The following is a 20314-nucleotide window of genomic DNA, read 5'->3' as shown; positions in this document are numbered from 1 at the left end:
GCCCTAGCTGAGATTCCTACCAGAAGGACATATAGATACTGAAGTGGCTACCTACTATAGCCATGTAGGGGCTCCAGTGGAATTAGGAGGATATCCATCCATCCACAGAACCTTCATGCTGGTTTTGTCCTGCCTATAAGATGTGCAGGGATAAAAATGGAGCTGAGACTGAAGGAAAAGCCAACCAAAGACGGCTCCAACTTGAGACCTATTCTATGTGAGAGAAACAACTACCAACACTATTAATGATCAGATGGGAGCCTAGCATAGCTGTCTCTTGAGAGGCTTCATCCAGCAGTAAATGGAGGCAGATTCAGAGACCCACAGACAAACATTAGATGGAGCATGGGGAATGTTGTAGAAGAGTAGGGAACAGGATTGAGCAAGCCAGTGGTGTCAAGGACAAGACAAGAAGACCTACAAAGTCAATTAATCTGAGTCCATGGGGGTTCAGAGACTGAACCACCAACAAAAGGGCATGTATGGGCTAGACCTAGACCCCCCATTTATAGAAGATATACAGCTTGATCTTACTGTGAGTCCCCTACTAATTGGAGTAGGAGCTGTCTCTCACTCTGTTGGCTTTCCATTGGATCCTCTTCCTCTACCTGAATGACCTAATTGGGCCTCAATGGAGGATGTGCTTAATCATGTTGGGAATAGATATCCCAGGGTGGGGTAATACATAAGGGGGGTTTCCCATTCTTTAAGGAGAAAGGGAGGAGGTACTGGTGGTATTTGTAACAGCAAGGAATAGGAGGAGGAGTCTGCAATTGTGATGTAATGTGAATAAAAATAAATAAATTATATTAAAAAAGAAATCTAAAAAGGACAAAACAGCAGCCCATAGAATACCAAAAAGCCTTTACCAAATTTATATTCAACAGAGGACTACTGATATCCAAGATATATAAAACACTCAAGAAATTAGACACTAAACCCCCAAATAACTCAATTTAAAAATGGGGAACAAAGCTAGGCAAGATTTTTGACAAAAGAATCTCTAATGACTGAGAGACATTATAAGGAATCTTCAACATCCTTTATCATCAGTGAAATGCAAATCAAATGATTCTAAGATTCCATCTTATACCTGTCAGAGTGGCTAAGATCAAATCTCAAGTGAGAGCACATCCTAGAGAGGATATGGAGAATGAGGAATACACTCTTCCATTGCTGTTGTGAATGAAAACTTGTATAACCACTCTGGAAATCAATTCGGCAGTTTTTTAGATACATCTATACCAATCCTGGGCATATACCCAAAAGATGCCCCACTATACTACAGGGACACTTACTCAATAGTGTTTCTAGCAGCTCTATAAGTAATAGCCAGAAACTGGAAGCAACCTACATGTTCCCTCAACACCTGAAGAGTGCATACAGAAAATATGGTACAGTTACACAATGAAATAGTAGTCAGCTACCAAAATCAACGACATCATGAAATTTGCAGGCAAATGGTTGGGACTTGAAACTATCCTGAGTGAGGTAACCCAGACCTGTTAAGATACACATTATATGTCCTCACTTCTAAGTGGATATTGCCCATAAAGTATAGGATAACCATGCTACAAAACATAGACCATATGAAGCTAAGTAATATGGAGGGTCCAACGGGAGAGGGAGACACTTGAATCTCACTGAGAAGGGGAAATAGGTTAGATATTGGGGGTGCAGGGAGGGGATTGGGTAGGTAGAGGATTGAGGAATAGGAATAGGAAAGAAGAGGTGGGGGAGTATGGAGGAAGTAAGCACTAGAAGAAGGAACTTAAATCAGAGGGGATTCATTTCTGTGATGGGCTAGAAATGTAGGACAAGAGAAACTCCCAGGAATCTTTGAATCCCCTAGCTAAGACTCCTAGCAACAGGGCATACGAACCTGAAATGGCCATCTCATGTAACCAGGCAATACTTCCAGTAGAGGGATGGGGATACCATCACCCCCCAACCAAATTTTGGCCCAAAATTTGTCTTGCCAGCAAGACATGCAGGGAAAAAGATGGAGCAGAAATGGAGGGAATGGCCAACCAGTGACTGGACGAACTTTAGATGCATGCCTTAAGAGATAGCCAACCCCTAAGACTATTAATGATATTCTGCTATACTTCAAGACAGGATCCTGCTCACTTAGCAGCCAATGGAAACAGATGCAGAGACCATAGCCACACATTAGGCAGAGCTAGGGAAATTTTGTGGAAGAGGGGAGGAAGGATTAAGGAGCCAGAGAGACTGAGGACACCACAAGAACACTTACAGAATCAACTATCCCAAGCCCATAGGGTCTCACAGAGACTTCATCATGAACCAGAGCATGCACTGGATGGATTTAGGTCCTCTACACATATCACAGATGTGTAACTTAGTTTTTATATGGGACCCATAACGAGTGGAGCAGGAGTTGTCTATTAATATTACCTGCCTTTAGACCCTTTCTCTTTAAGTGGGCTCTGTCTTGTCTAGCCTCAATAGGAGATGAGCCTAGTCTTACTCCAACTTTTATGTCAAGGCCAGTTGATATCTATGGGAGGCCTCCCCCACTCTGAGACAAAATGAAGGGGGGATATGGTGGAATGGCAAGTAGAGGGAGGTTCTGGGAGGAGAGGAAGGAGGAGAAGCTGCAGTCAGGATGTAAAGTCAATAAATAAATGAATGAATGCAAAAAAGAATAAATTGAGAAATAATATAATATGGTTCATGGTAATTAGATTGAAGAATCTATAATTCTTTATTGAATACATTTGCTTAGGTGTTTATATAGTACCATTATCACCTGTCTAAAAACAAACTGGATACATTTTTCTTGTGAAGAATCACACTTATTAGACCATGAAACATTCTGAAATTCATATATTTAAGATTCAGATAATAAACAAGAAACCTCAAAGTCATATATACATAAAATCCTGTCCTGAAGAATCAGGCATCTATAGGCCTTGAGAAATGAAGTGATAAAACCAACAGCTTACCTAATACTGTAGAGCACTTTGCCATTTTTGGAAATCCGCAGCAACTTGTTGTCAGTGGTGACATCATGGAAATTGGCACCTTTCTCATTGGCAAAGAACAAATCTGGTTTCCAAATCGAATCCAACATCGAGGGATCCAAATCCAGGGAGTCATCTGGGTATTCACTATATGCCAGCCGTGAATCATTCCACTGCTGTCTCAGAAAAATGTTCACTCTGTAGTCCTACAGAAATGTCATATACAAGAGCCACTTATTGCCCACCCTGGCTTAGGAAATATATTTAATTTTCTTCTCACCTTCTTTCTGTTTTGATAAAGCATTTTTGTCTGGTCAAACAATTCTCTGTATACTTTGGTCAAAATAAAACACTCAGTTCTACTATGATTTGGGGTGGAGAGGATGAAGGAAAAAAGATTCAACCAAATCAGAACACCAATTAAACAGGTTGACTTTCTTGATCTTTTATACTTGAATTATTATTTCTTGGTTGAAGTTCTATTAAATGAAGATGATCTTTCTGTAGGAAAATGCAATGATGAATACAGAAGTCTATGTGTCATGGCAGCTTACCAAATAAACCTGGTTCATTTTCTAAATCAGAAAAGGCATGATTTTTGAACTTTTTTTTTGCTTAGATGCTATGTACAGAAGAAAACTTACTCTGTAATTTTGGAGTAAAAAACATATTAAACCGTATTATGATAGACCAATATTCTTAAAATCTTAAAAACATTAAGACACTTCATGTTGATGAAGATAATTCACTGAATTCCCTCAACATGTTATGTCTACAGTAGACAGCTTGATGCTTCATTCAAACAGAAATTCTTCATGTTTTTCCCATAGGAAATCTTTCAGACAAAGGTTTTCTCCCTTGTGGGAGCCTCAGGTAAAGCATTGTATTTCCTACTTGATCCAGGTATTTCCTTCTGTGCTAATGAATCAGCTTGCAACTGTAACTACTTTCCCGGGGGCTTGTGTTCAAACACTTTTAGGTTCATGGAAGCTCCAACTACACCATCATGTCTATGGTTTCACAGCTACGCATCCCTGTCACTCATAGTTATTAAAGATGAGAGGCATCTTCATTTGTTCTTTTCTTCTCTTACCTTTCATTTAACCCCTTTTGGCTTGATCTCCACATCCTTGGAATCTAGATATTTTTGACCATTATTTTTCTTTAATGGTGATTATTTTGCCTTGATTTGCTTGAAAACTTTCTAATTTAGGTTCAAAATGTCACAATACTCTTATTTGTAAGCAAACATATGTGATCGGTCAATCTGCCAAATACCATGGAAACCCATAAAGTATGGCTTAATTTGATGGATTCTCTCATGATCAAAAGAAAACAAAAGTTTTGGAGATGAGGATATATTAGCCTATTAAAATTTCTATGCCATTTTTAAAACTGCAAACTATTGATAACCAATCTTAAAGAACACTTTGAATGTCGTAGTTGTTGGGAAAGGTGCCTTATGTATGCTGGAACTGGCTAAAATCTCAAATAGTTCCTAACTATTGCAAATAAATGATCAACCATGAGATCTTTTGGAAAGCCTGCATTATTGAAAGTAATCAACTAAGGCTTTCCATTATATTATCTTGAACATTCTAACTTGAAGAGGATTATAAGGTAACATTTATTTGGAATTTTTGCACAGCAAATGTTCAAATCAGAGTTGATGTCATTTGGTGACTTAGCCATTTAACCTGTTGGCTCAATGGCTGTCCCAGTGAGAGACAAAGTGAATGACAGGACCTCAATCTTCTCACTGTTTATTTTGGGAGCTGCCCACAGAGACAAGAGAACTATGGTTGGAAAGAGATTATTAGCAGTTCAGTGTCTATTTGGGGATGGGTGTTAGTGAACCATAAGAGATTTGTGTGAATAGTGAGAAGAAAGCCTAATTTGTGAAAATTAAAGAAGTGACAATTAAAAATGCAAAAACACCATGTTCATGTTTGTGTTGGGTATATATGACATGCTCGTAAGGTTTCCCAAGGAAGGAAATGAGGCCACTCCAGTTTATGGTGCCCCTTACCCTCTAATTTCCTAGGGTTAGAATACTTCTTTAAATTAATTAATCAATTTACTTTTTACTCTCTATATTTTATCTGCTCCCCAATCCACTCTCAGACTGTTCCACATCCCATATCTCCCTGTCTTCACGTGGAGGTCCCCATCCCCCACCCCACCTGACCTCTAAAGTCCGTGGAGCCTCCGCCTCTTGAGGACTAGGTACATTATCTCTGAATTTCTAGACGACGAATTCACAAGTATAGTATCCTTGGTATCCTCCTGTACAGCTGAGATAATTTTAACTTGTCTATTGACCTACCTAGGGGATATTAAATTGGTGATATGCTATGTTAAATTGATGACTTTTAAAGAAAATATCTTAACATGTTTTCATAAAAAATTCCCAGCAGTCCTCTACTGTATATCTGTTGGGGGCCTCATATCAGCTGGTGTATCTTTACAGAATTCTTGGCTGGATGGGAGAGTGTATATGCTTCTTCAATTGCAAAAATGAAAGAAGAAACTCCCCTCCCCTTCCAAATCTAGAGATACTCTAATTCCAGGAAGTAGGTGCAGCTGGACATAAAAGTGTAAGTGTTAAATATCATACTATTCAGAGAACATCAGCCCCTTCACTAGGACATATTTTAGGGTACAAAAGGCCATGAGAAGCCAGATAGAAATTTCTAGACAACAAATTCACAAGTATAGTATTCTTGGTATCCTCCTGTACACCTGAGATAATTTTAACTTGTCTATTGACCTACCTAGGGGATATTAAATTGGTGACATGCTATGTTAAATTGATGACTTTTAAAGAAAATATCTTAACATGTTTTCATACAAAATTCCCATGAGTGTTCTCTAGTGTTTCTTGGGTTTCTGTTTTGAACTTTATATCGAGAAAATTTTGAAGTATTTCTTTGTAATATTTGAATTTTTAGAATAACAAGACCATTAACCTTATAAAGTTCATTTAAAATAAAATTTCACTATTCATAAACACCAGTAGGCATAAAGGGAATATATTTGTATCCAATGATTACATATGAAATAAAAATATGAGACCTTTTAAATTATATTTAGACATTCCTTTGGACTTTTGGTCATTAGGAATTATCCACAATTTTGTTTATGATGAAATGCACTATTCTAAAATAGATAACAATCCTTAAACATATTTAAATTTTTAAAAAGGTATATCCAAAGAGAAACTAGATAAACAAAGAAAAGTTTTACAGCTATGTCTTTGCAATTCTTCAGATTCAGTATAATTTTCAATGTATGATAGTTATTTGGCACATACAATTTATCAATATATCATTTCTGTTCATTTACAAATAAATTCATGATCTAATAATAGCATAGATCATAATAGAGTAGATACATAATTCTGTAGTCTTTCTTGGACTTTTCTCCTGCTTCCAGGCTCAATAAAATATTAAAGGGAAAGTAAATACTGAGAAACATGTTTAAATGCTATTTTCTCTTTTACATTGCATGTATTCTCAAAGGACAAATTCTACTTCAAATAAATGACATATTTCCTTGTACTAAAATTTGTTTCGATATTATTGACTCTGAGCATTAGGCAATACAAATCTTTATATAAGTGGATGTATTTTATTTAAAAATACATCATAAGGCAATACAAATATTTATATTATATATGTAGATGTATTTTATTTAAAAATTATATATGAGTCCCTACATTTCATAATAGTCTTTTATGTCAAATTTAAAATTTTTCAAATTTCTTTTTCTAATCCCTTGTAAAGCAAGGCCTATTCCATAAAGACTGTTTCATTAGTCTGAATTATTTTGTACTATTATATGAAGCTCTGCATTTGTACATAAAGATGGCCATATTATCTCATAAATACACATTACCTCTTACTGTTTGGTATACATGCAATCTTCAATCTAATTATAAATATATCAAATATGACAATACAACTCCATGATTCTCTTTAATACTTATATCACACATTGGTTTTTATATCTGCCTACAGTCCAAAAGCATTTTCATATTTTCAAAACTGTATTAGTTTTAATGAGAGAACTTGCATTTTAAATTATCACAGTAGGTGGATGCATTATGATGAATGTGGACAGAAGGATTTCACTGTGAATTTAGAGAGAAAGATCATCTTATGTATCAGCTTAACAGAATATCATGTTTATGGCAACATATTGATTATTCTTTAAGATGTTAGAAATAAGAAATATAATAATATACTATCTCTTATCAGTTAGTATCTTCTTGTGAGGTGCTCATTCAGCGACTGTGTTAAAGGAAAGTGCTATGCTCTTTCACAGTGGGTATCCATGTCAGCCTCTGTCTTCTCTGAGTTTCTCAGGAAGGGAATTTCAGATTAGTGGCAAAGTAACAGCTAGTAGTGCAGCAGGAATGGAAAAAATACATTTATGTACATTTAGCTTATCCCTCACATTTCTTAAATATGTCAAGCTTCTACTGTTGGGGCATGGGTAGTATATAGGCACCTACAGGCCCAAAGCATACAGAATCCACTGCGATCTCTCTCGGCAGCCATTTGAAGATGAGAAGAAAGCTTATCATCTCCATTTTCTGATGCCCCTGTCCTTGGAAGAGTGCCATACAGCTGGTATGAAATACCTTTGGCTTTTACTTATCTTGCTAATATTTTCTATTTTTGCCTCAGCCTTAAAAAAGAAGAGATGGCAAATATATTCCTTATCCTGCAAATTTGATTGTCATCATCAACTAAAGAAAAGGGAGAAAGAAAAAAGGAAAGGATAAACTGATATTTCTAAAACAGAATATAAACTGTCTCATATATATCACTTCCTAGTCTCCTACATCTTTTAGACCATTCAAAACCATATCTTATGAATGACTGTAGTAAAGGGTCACACAGAAACAAATCCTTGTGCCTCTTAATGAACAAATACACATATTATTGTGTAACATATCGTTATGATGATCCACAAAACCATTCCTTAAAGAAACAACAATATGCTGTTCTGTGAGTGAACAACTCCAATACTTGTATCAAAGAAGGGAACATTTGCATTGATTCTATGAGTAAACCAATACTTTGTTAACATGCAGCATTAACAATAAATTAGTGTGAATTCATTAACCATGGGACGGGGGCTGGTCATCTAGTACCATAGGAAAGTCGACCTCTTCTTTAGAAACAACCAACCAAAATAAAGCCTTCAATAATGCTACTTCAGTCACTGTAGGAAAATGAGGTTTAAAGAAACAGAGGACAATAAATATGATCAGAAACTCAGTTTGGAGGCATTCTTGGGAAAAATAGTTGCAGAAATTACAAATGAAATGAAACTTTCATCCTCAGGAAACAACACTAATTGATGTCCTCAACTACTTTATTGATGTGCAAAGAAGTTAAAGATTCTAATCACAACTAAAATTAGTTGAAGTTCTGTTTAATTTTTGAGCAAATTTTGTAAGTCAAATTTTGGTGAAATATCAGCAAATTTTCCAATTGTAGAATCATGGAGTTTTAAAAAAGTAAAGTTGAGCTATGGCAACATGTGCACATGTGTTAGGCTAAATATTTCTAATTTCTTAAATCTTAGTTTTAAAATTCTAACTCCCAGCAATACAGTATTCGATTATGAGGGAATAGGAAAAAAAACTTTCTAGAATGGGAAGATAAAAAAAATTAGCAGTCTCTAATCTTAATAGTTCCCTCACTAACACTGATGTGCTGTTGGCACCTTATTCTTGGGCTTCCAGACTCCAAGACTGGAAAAATCAATTCTCCTGTTTATAAACCATAGAATTTGTGCTACTTTGTAGCCTGCCCCAGTTAATACAAGTTGAATTAGGTGAACATCCAGGCTAAGCTTCAGTCCTCTTGGAAGCCAGGAAATGTTTACAGTATTTTTCACACTATTGTTAATATATCATATATTTAACTATGAATGCCTTAGATCTGTGGTTGGCATGTTTGACCCAGTCTATTTTTGCAAGTAAATTTTATTGGAGTGATCCATTTGATCACTATTAGTATGGTTGTTTTTTGTGCCCAAAGGGCAGAGTTGAGTAGGCATGAGAGAAACCATCTTTCTCCCAAGGTCTCAAGTATTTACTATCTGTCTCTTTATAGGCAGCATTTGCCAGTTCCCACTGTAAGTGGCATGAGATTTACTTCTTGAACACAAACTTGATTTTTTGTAATTGTTTTTTAGTTACATATCAAAGCCATAAGAAAACAATATGTATATGTTTTTAAAAAACAAACGGAAAGAAGATTGTCATTATATCAAAAGCTAGTAAGTGAAATAAAAGAAATACACTATGCAACACTCTTCTAAACATGCAATTTGATCTGCCTTACACAGCAGATAAACAGACTGAGCAACTGTTTCCTTTTATCCCATTGGAAACGTGACAAAGGACACAGTAAGTGACCAGGAAGCACCTAAACAGCCCATTTACTAAACAGCTCTCTAAGTCTTAAAAACTGAGGAAAATTGAGTATCCATAACTTCCATTTCCATCTCCTTAAATGTTTAGCTTCTTGTATTAATGAACACAGAAAAGGTGCATATTTACATTTTTGATTGAGAGTAAAATGCAATGGGGAGATTTAATCAAGGCAACTTAGGAGTCTAATTAATGCAATCAGCATTAGGTCGTGCAAATACAGTCATTGAATGCCATCGTGTAAAGCTGGTAACAGTGGGCTACTGGAAACAGTGTCCCTCTTTTAAAGACAAAGCAAAAGATGTGACAGAAACTGCATGTCAAGCCTAGAGTTGTATTTCTCTGTTTATGTTTTGTTTTGTGTTCCTTATAACCCTATCAAAAGTAGCTTATTTAGGTAAAATTATTAATATACTATACATCTTGCTAAAAATCTTACTTCTGGACAATGCTGCTTCTGAGTGATGTCAAAATGAGTAATAGATATACATTACATATTATGCTTTGCCAGTAAAGCTGACACGTAAAGGTAAATTAATTCTTCTTAGCATCAAAAACATCACAAAGTGCAGTAATTCACTAAACATGATCTTAGAAGCCTAGAAGAGAAAATCCACTAAAAAAATTTTTTATTTCTAAATGATTGTTAAGTTCATTTTTCATCTCTTGAGATTTTGAAGGATTCTGTTCATATAATACTCGGTCAAATTCAACTAAAATTTCATTTTAGTCTCATCCAATAATGTTGCTATATGATTTAATAACTATGTAAATTAGGAGCAAGCAACTAAGAACTTTGAATAAGCCATGCAGAGTCCAAGGAAGATTTTCACCCTAAATGTAATTCCCATGTTGTAATCTAGATCGATGTGGGGTTTAGCTAATGATCTAATGATCTGGGTCATTGGTAACATGGCCATTTTATTGATAAGTCATCTTAGCACATATGTACAGTACTTGAATCTACTTCAAATATGTGGAAGATTTTTGTACTACATATCTTTAATGAGTATTTCATTATGTTTATGTTTTTCACATCTGTTTATATTTTGTGTAATTTCTGTGAACTTGATATTACCTTCTATTGCCAAGAAAATTATGTGTTCACATATGAACATGGGTGTGTATATTTGTGCTATTCTGAATCTCTCCTTTTTGTGATATCATAAATATGCAATGGGCAGGCTTGATGTTGTTCCAGCTTTTGTAATAAGGAAAAGACTGACAATGACAATCATGGATCAATCTTTAAAAATATATACTAATGAAACATTGGAGATGTACATATTTTAATACTCTTAAATACAAACCACATTTACTGCTTCTGATTCTGCTAAACCTAACAAAAATTATGTTTACAAAATTGCTCTGGGGTAATAGGTTAAACGTCATTTGATTTTAAGTTTAGCTCCTTGATAAATGACTTTTTGAAATGAATATGTAGAAATGTCAGTTTTTAGAGGACGATGACATTAGAGATTGGCACTCAGTAAATGTCACATAAATATGCAATAGTGCTGAGATCCCATATCCCACTCCTTTACACGATGGCTTCAATGCTCAGTCCCACTCACCATTGTAGTTTCTGCTATTGACCCAAAGCTGTTGATAAATATGTTGCAGGTAACATTTACAGGAGGCCCTGTAATTTGAACAATAGAAAATTTGACAGGTTGTGTTCATGGCATAATTGAGTCACGTTTTTCTCTTGCCAGTGGCACTGTAGCACTTACCATGGTGGTTTCTGTGACCGATCCAAAACTGTTGATAAAAATATTGCAAGTAACGTTTACTGGAGGACCTGTAGAATGCAATAAAAATATTGCAATAGACATTAAAGCAACATTACAGCTCCATCAATATCTGTGGTTAGAGTTGAAAATGATGATGAGACTGCAAAGAAAAAATTAACCCAGAAGTGTATGATAACTTCCCTCTAGTATTTTGAATAATGGCAATTAAGCAATAACTTACCTCCAAAGAGTTTTGAGTTTGGAAAATATAAGCTCAGAATATTTAACAGAATTCATCAGCATAAGTTTTTTTTTTGACTGGCCATTTGGTTGGCTGCTTTTCTTTAATCCTTAGATCATTAGTATTTTAGGCATTACCAATGCTGATGAGCAAATCTGGAACATTGGATCAACATGGGGCTGAATTTGGGTTTCCAGATGGAACTGGGTGATTTTTCTTTAAATTCATGTGCTAGTTTGATTCCTATAATGCCTCTGAATTTACTCCTTTGCATGTATATATATATATATAATAAACTGTGATGTTTGGACAAACACACACACACAAACACACACACATCCTGTGTACAAAAATACAAAACAAACTAAACCAATGAATAAGCAGATATAAACATGGCAGAAATGTCACTTAATATCTATATTATTGCCAGAATAAATTAGGTGTAAAGCGAAGATTGCCACATCTTCAGTATACTTTGACCAAAATAAGAATTTACTCATCTCTTCAGAGATGCAGCACTTTACTGACATTAGTCTTCTTGCCTTTTATGAACAGAAAAATCACTGTCTGATGATCCCCTGCTTTCTGTTTTGTATTTATTCCCCTGTGGAATATGTTTAATGTCTCTGTGGACATTTCTCCCAATGTTTCTGAGATAGGAAAACCCTATTACAATCCATCTACTTACTCATTGTTTTCCTCAACAGAAGTGTATTCTTCTTCATGTGACAAATTCTCCTATTGAGTCAAGTAACACCCTGTTTGGCTATGCACCCAACCAGCCAGGAAGCTAGGAATGAAGGAGTTTGGCACTGGGACTCTGTCAAAGGCTGCTAGGAAAAAGTTTTTCTCTTTACTGGTTATACAGTTATAGCACAATCTATTTTCTGCTAGTAAGAAATCAACTAGACAACATAGACACAACTCATGAGAATTTGTGTTTCCTTTTTTCCTCTCTCCACAAAGAAATAAATCATTTTAAATTGGCTTATTGGATAAACTTTATGAATTTTTATAAAACAAAATAGAAAATGCATGGTAAGAGGATATGAACATTAAATAAGTAAATCCATTTCAAAATGCTCACCAAACTAACTTTACACTGTTATAACATTTTAAAGAAGAAATTTACATCTTTGTTGTCAATGTGTTACATATTATCTATTTGTCCAATCTACTCAATTAGCTTAGACACATTCATAAGATTGTGTCATATTAGAAATTTTTGTCTTTTATGATAAGTGACAGTGTGGGCATGTTTCTGGAACCTAAAGTAGTTTTAATCCTAGTAAACTAGTAAATCTTAACCATACTAACACCATCAATTTTAAAGTGTTAGGGAGATGGCAGTGTGTTTTCCTATAAGTCCAAGGACTCAAGTTCAGTCTCCAGAAACCACAACAAGCCAGTTGTTTTGGCACATGCTTGTAACCCTAGCCCCAAGGAAATGGAGACATGCAAACCCCTGGGAACCCCTGATCTCTAGCATACATTGTGAGTTGTATGCCAGTGAGAGACCCTGCCTCAACAAAAGTAAATGACACTCGAGGAACATCTGAGCTTGTCCTCTGTCCTTAAGATTCACACACACATGTATGTGTACCTATTTGCATAGACATGCCCACCCACATTGCTTGCCTTAATACTCACAAGAGGCTTTTTAAAAACTGCTCTAGTAAACACTTTACATTTCTTCTTTTATTTGTTGTGGGAAAACCCACCCTCCCAGATGTATAGGTGACATCTTCCAATAGTAACCCTGATAAAAGGATATGGAAGAAGGGATGATGCTTTCTGCTTACTTGGCCTTCATTCTTGCTTACTAATTTATCTATACCAGTGGTCCTCAACCTTCCTAATGCTGCACCCTCATGTTGTTGTGAGCACCCAACGAAAATACTATGGTCACTACTCTGTAACTGTAATTTTACTATTGTTATGAATTATAATGTAAATGTCATATATGCAGGATATCTGATTTGCAGCCCCCAAAGGAGTTGCAACTCATCCTTTGAGAAACACAAATCTATACTTTTGTTAATTCCCTCAATGATGTGAAGACCAGCCTCCTCAAGCTCCAAAGGTGGTCTGAAGATGAGTGGCTCTTCAGATGAAGACTCCAGGTCTTCAGTGCCAGATTAGGACTGCTGAGGGATACAGCCTCGTGGATTGAACAACTACTAGGTTTTCAGCTTCTCTGGTATGAGATAGGCAATTCTAGATTACTATAGCCGTATAGTATGGTCAATGTAATAAGTTCTCTCTGACTATACATTCATTTCATAATTTTGGTTCCTCTAGAGAACCCTAATTGAAACTTAAATTGATTTTTTCCAGGTCATAACATTTATGATTAGCAGAAACTGCTTAACTTTAAGGAATCATTTTTCATACAAGGCTAAATTTTTTAATGCCAATGGACATCTGTCCTAATTGGTTTCTATCTTAATGATGAGAAGGAAAATAACGCTAGCACTCAATCCATAATTTCTTTGGGTTGAAGGATTTTTTTTTTGAATTTGCCTTTAAGAGTTATCCTACTCCACCGCTGGGTCCTTTCTGCTGGAGAAGACTCCTGGCTGGTCTGCTCCAGTGAAGACACCATCTCCTAATCCATCCTAGAGAACCTACTGCACTCAGAGCAGTTGGTCTTTTCTGCTGGGGCAGACTCTTGGCTGGTCTGCTCCAGTGAAGACACCATATCCAGATCCATCCTAAAGAATCCTCTGACTCAGAGTAGTTGATAACTTGCTACATTCAGAGCAGTTGACTCAACAGTCTGAAGGCCTCCCAGGAGTTCTACTGCAACCAAGGCAACAGATCAGCACTCTCTCTGCCCCTGTGAAGAGCTTCCTGACAGAATGTGGTCTTCTATAGCCAGGGCTACAGGCCTACCAGGAGACCTGAAGCAACCCAGGGTCAAAACAGGCAGACTCCAGAAAATCACCCAGACCAACAATCACCAGGGATATCCATATGTGGAAAGGAAAGTACAAGACCATAAGCAACAGAATCCAATACACGTGGGCATCATCAGAACCCAGTTCTCCCACCACAGTAAGCCCTGAATACGACACACCTGAAAAAAGGAAGCTGACCTAAAATCCTATTTCATGAAGACAATAGAGTCCTTTAAGCAGGATATCAATGACTCACTGAAAGAAATACAGAAAACACAGGAAAACAGATGAAGGAATTGAATAAAGTGATCCAAGACCTAAAAGTGGAAGTAGAAGCTATTAATAAAAACACCAATGGAGGCAGACCTGGAAATGGACAACCTCAGAAAGAGGTCAGGAATTACAGATGTAAGTATTGTCAACAGAATACAAGAGATGGAAGAGAGAATCTTAGGTGTAGAAGATACCATAGAAGAGATGGACACAACAGTCTAAGAAAATGAAAAATACACAAAGCTTCTGACTCAAAACATACAGGAAATCCCGAACACAATGAGAAGACCAAATCTAAAGATTATAGGTATAGAAGGGAGTGAAGATTCCCAAATTAAAGGGCCAGTAAATATCTTCAACATAATTATAGAAAAAAACTTCCCTAACCTAAAAGAGAGAGAGAGAGAGAGAGAGAGACCCATGAACATACAAGAATCCTACAGAATACCAAATAGACTGGACTAGAACAGAAATTTCTCCTGTCACATAATACTCAAAACAACAAATGCACTAGACAAAGAAAGAATATTAAAAGCAGTAAGGGGAAAGCTCAAATAACATATGAAGGCAAAACTATCAGAATTGCACCAGACTTCTCACCAGAAACTATGAAAGTTCAAAGATCCTGGGCAGATAGACATCATACAGACCCTAGGAGAATACAAATGCCAGCCCAGGCTACTATTCCCAGCAAAACTCTCAATTACCATAGATGGAGAAAACAAGATACAATGACAAAACAAAATTTACACATCATTCCACAAACCCAGCTCTACAAAGGATAATAGGTGGAAAATGCCAACACGATGAGGGAAACTATACCCTAGAAACAGCATGAAGGTAACTTTTCAGCAAACCCAAAAGAAGATACCCACACAAACATAATTCCACCTCTAACAACAAAAATAACAGGAAATACCAATCACTTTTCCTTAATATCTCTTAAAATCAATGGACCCAATAAAAAGACATAGTCTAACAGACTGGATACATAAACAGGACCCAACAGTTTGCTACCTCAGTGACAAGGACAGCCACTACCTCAGATTAAAAGGCTAGAAAAAATTTGCAAGCAAATGATTCCAAGAAACAAGCTGGAGTAGCCATTCTTATGCCAGATAAAATCAACTTTCAACCAAAAGTTGTCAAAAAAGATAAGGAAGGACACTTCATACTACTCAAAGGAAAAATCTCCCAAGATGCACTCTCAATTGTGAATATCTGTGGTCCAAATGCAAGGGTACCCACATTCATAAAAGAAACTTTACTAAAGCTCAAAGCACAAGTCGAAACCCACACAATAATAGTGGAAGACTTAAGCATCCCAGTCTCAACAATGGACAGGTAATGGAAACAAAATAACCAGATACACAGTGAAACTAATAGAAGTTATAAACCCAATGGATCTAACAGATATTTATAGACCATTTCATCCTGAAACAAAAGAATATACCTTCTCCTCAGCACCTCATGGTACCTTCTCCAAAACTGACCATATAATTGGTCACAAAACAGGCCTCAACAGATACAGGGATATTGAAATAATTCCAAGCACCCTATCATATCACCACGGCCTAAGGCTGGTCTTAAGTTCAAACACAAACAACAGAAAACACACACACACATGGACATTGCTCTACTCAATGATAACTTGGTCAAAGAAGAAATAAAGAAATTAAAAACTTTTTAGAATTTAATGAAAATGAAGGTATATCATACCAAAATTTATGGGACACAGTGAAAGCAGTGCTAATAGGAAAACCCATAACTTTAAGCGGCTCCAAAAAGAAAATGGAGAGAGCTTACACTAGCAGATTGAGGGCACAACTGAAAACTCTAGAAAAAAAAAAGAATCAAATACACTCAAGAGAAACTGACAGCAGGAAATAATCAAACTCAGGGTTGAAATCAAACAAATAGAAACTAAAAGAACTATATAAAGAATCAAAAAAAAAAAATCCAGGAGCTGGTTCTTTGAGAAAACCAACAAGCTAGATAAACCCTTAGCCAGACTAACCAGAGGGCACAGAGACAGTATCCAAATCAATAAAACCAGAAATGAAAATGGAGACATGACATTATAAAGTGTGGAAATTCAAAAAAAATTATCAGATCCTACTGTAAAAGCTTATACAAGGATGGTTCAATATATGGAAATCCATCAATGTAATTTACCTCATAAACAAACTCAAAGGAAAAAAACCACATGATCATTTCATTAGATGCTGAAAAAGCATTTAACAACATTCAGCATCCCATCCTGTTAAAAGTCTTAGAAAGATCAAAAATTCAAGGCCCATACCTAAACATAGTAAAAGCAATATACAGCAAACCAGTAGCCAACATCAAACTATTTGGAGAGAAACTTGAAGCAATCCCACTAAAATCAAGAACAAGGCAAGACTGCCCACTCTCTCCCTGTCTATTCAATATAGTTCTTGAAGTTCTAGCTAGACCAATTAGACAATGAAAGGAGGTCAAAGAGATACAAAATGGAAAGGAAGAAGTCGAAATATCACTATTTGTAGATGATATGATCATATACTTAAGTGACCCCAAAAATTCAACCAAAGAACTCCTAAAACTCATAAACAACTTCAGCAAAGTAGCTGGATACAATTAACCCAAACAAATCAGTAGCCTTCCTCTACTCAAAGGATAAACAGGAGGAGAAAGAAATTAGGGAAATAACACCCTTCACAATAGTCACAAATAATAATAAATACCTTGGTGTGACTCTAACCAAGCAAGTGAAAGTTCTGTGTGACAAGAACGTCAAGCCTCTGAAGAAAGAAATCGAAGATCTCAAAAGATGGAAAGATCTCCCATGTACATGGATTGACAGGATTAATATAGTAAAAATGGCCATCTTGCCAAAATCTACAGATTCAATGCAATCCCCATCACAATTCCAAATCAATTCTTCATAGAGCTAGAAAGAGCAAACTGCAAATTTATTTGAAATTACAAAAAACTAAGGATAGCAAAAACTATTCTCTACAACAAAAGAACTTCTGGAGGAATCACCATTCCTGACCCCAAGCTCCACTATAGAGCAATTGTGATAAAAACTGTATGGTATTGGTACAGAGGCTGGCAGGAAGATCAATGGAATAGACTTGAAGACCCAGAAATGAACCCACACACCTATGGTCACTATATCTTTGACAAAGGAGCAAAAACATCCAGTGGAAAGAAGACAGCAATTTTAACAAATGCTGTTGGATCAATTGGCAGTCAGCATGTAGAAAAATGCAAATCAGCCATTCTTATCTTCTTGTACAAAGCTCAAGTCCAAGTGAATCAAGGACCTCCATATAAAACCAAATACACTGAAAGTAATAGAAGAGAAATTGTGGAGGTGTCTCGAACACATGGGCACAGGGGAAAATTTCCTGAACATAACACCAATGGCTTATGCTCTAAGAACAAGAATCAACAAATGGTACCTTATAAAATTGCAAAGCTTCTGTAAGGGAAAGGACACTGTCAATAGAACAAAACATCAACCACCAGATTGGGAAAAGATCTTTACCAATCCTACATCTGATAGAGGGCTAATAGCCAGAATATACAAAGAACTCAAGAAGTTAGACTCCAGAGAACCAAATAACCCTTCTATAAATGAGGTACAGTGCTAAACAGAATTCTCAACTGAGGAAATTCGAATGGCTGTGAAACACCTAAATAAATGTTCAACATCCTTAGTTATCAGGGAAACGCAAATCAAAACAACACTGAGATTCCACCTCATACCAGTCAGAATGGCTAAGTTGAAAAACTCAGGTGACAACAGATTCTGTAAAGGAGGTGGAGAAAGAGGAACACTCCTCCATTGCTGGTGGGATTGCAAGCTGGTACAACCACTCTGCAAATCAGTTTGGTGGTTCCTTAGAAAATTAGATATAGTACTATCTGAGGACCCAGCTATACCTGGGCATATACCCAGAAGATGCTCCAACATGTAATAAGGACACAGCCTTATTTATAATAGCCAGAAGCTGGAAAGAACTCAGATGTCACTCAACAGAGGAATGGATACATAAACTATGGTATATATACACAATGGACTACTACTCAGCTATTAAAAACAATGAATTCATGAAATTCTTAGACAAATGGATGTAACTAGAAAATATCATCCTGAGTGAGGTAACCCAATCACAAAAGAACACTCATGGTATGCAGTCACTGATAAGTGGATATTAGACCAAAATCTCAGAATAAACAAGATACAATTCACAGACCACATGAAGCTCAAGTAGAAGGAAAACAAACAGTGTGGGTGCTTCGTTTTGTCTGAGAAAGGAAACAAAATACTCACAGGAGCAATTATGGAGATAAAGTGTAGAGCAAAAACTGAAGGAAATGCTATCTATGGATTACCTATTTGGAGATTCATACTATAAACAGTCGCCAAAGCCTGACACTATTGTGGATGCCAAGAAACACTTGCTAAAGGGAGCCTGATATGGCTGTCTCCTGAGAGGCCCTGTCAGAGCCTTACAAATACAGAGGCAGATGCTAGCAGCCAACCACTGGAAAGAGTGTGGAGTCCCCAATTAATGAATTAGAGAAAGGACTAAAGGAGCTGAAGGGGTTTGTAACCTCATAGGAAGAACAACAATATCAACCAACCAACCCCCCCCCCCCCCCCAGAGCTCCCAGGGACTAAGCCACCAACTAAAGGGTACACATGGCTCCACCTGCATTTGTAGCAGAGGATGGCCTTGTCAGGTATCAATGGGAGGAGAAGCCCTTGGTTCTATAAAGGCTTGATAGATGCCCCAGTGTAGGGAAATTGAGCAAAGGTAAGCGGGAGTGGGTTGTGTGCGGAAACAGCCTCATAGAAGCAGGGGAGGGAGTTTGGATTAGGGGTTTTCTGGGAGGGGGAAACCTGGTAAGGGAATAGCATTTGAAATGTAAATAAAGAATATATTCAATAAAAAGAAAGAAGTGTTATCCTACTATATACATATATTTGCATGTTAATCCAATAATGTGATTAGACGTTTTGATGGTCAAGACCATGCTCTTAGCCATGATTATCAGTATAAAAAACTATTAACATCTCTGAGTTGGATGAGAATTAGACAGAAAACAGGATATAATATCTAGGCTTTCTGATGACTCTCCTCTCCCAAATTCTGCCCTTTCTTGTCCCCATTCTCTCTTCATAAATCCCCCTTTCCCTCCTCTTCACTCTCACTCATTCTTTATTTCTAAGAGTTTCATCATTCTTGTGTCAACTCACATTGCTCTGCAAATGCCAATGGGTATTACTAATACTTTTGGAATATTGTTTTCCTACTCCTGTACCTGGGATGCCATTGCATTCATTTATGCCTCTACTAATTTATGCCAGAGATATTTTTGTATTTCACAGTGTGCAAACATCAATCCTATTTAGTTAACATATACATAACAACTTTAATTTCTTAAATTTCATTGAATATGGATTTTTGTTAGTGGGGTATAAGTATTTGGGGGGTGTATGCATATATGTGTGTAGGTCAGAGAACAGCCTAGGTTGCTATTCCTTACATACTTTTCTCCTTTCTTTTGATAGAGATACTCCTCATGGCCTTGTATCTCACCAGGTAGCCTAGACTAATTGGGAAAAAAGCTGCTAGAGATTCACCCCTCTCTGACTCTCAGTTAGTATTTCTGAGATTATAAGTTCTCTCTGTGCATGCTGTTTTCTATATTGAAAATTGTGCATTGAAATA

At 36.5% G+C, this 20314-nt stretch overlaps 1 protein-coding gene across 2 annotated transcripts in view; it reads right to left on the bottom strand.

Annotated features, from left to right (window-relative positions):
* Glra2 (glycine receptor alpha 2) overlaps positions 1-20314 on the bottom strand; it is a 222396-nt gene that overhangs the window by 170048 nt on the left and 32034 nt on the right. The window contains exons 3-4 of one of the 2 annotated variants that reach the window (XM_052171530.1): positions 11172-11239; positions 2970-3193 (exon numbers count right to left, since the gene is read on the bottom strand). In XM_052171530.1, the coding sequence (XP_052027490.1) occupies positions 2970-3193; positions 11172-11239 (292 nt within the window). Of the gene's footprint in view, positions 1-2969; positions 3194-11012; positions 11081-11171; positions 11240-20314 lie in introns of both variants that reach the window. The other variant, XM_052171528.1, reaches the window with a different exon arrangement.

The sequence above is a fragment of the Apodemus sylvaticus genome, chromosome X (assembly GCF_947179515.1).
Source record: "Apodemus sylvaticus chromosome X, mApoSyl1.1, whole genome shotgun sequence".
In the NCBI taxonomy this organism is placed as follows: domain Eukaryota; kingdom Metazoa; phylum Chordata; class Mammalia; order Rodentia; family Muridae; genus Apodemus; species Apodemus sylvaticus.
Note: the sequence above shows the minus strand (reverse complement) of the source record. Positions and strands in the feature narration are given on the sequence as shown.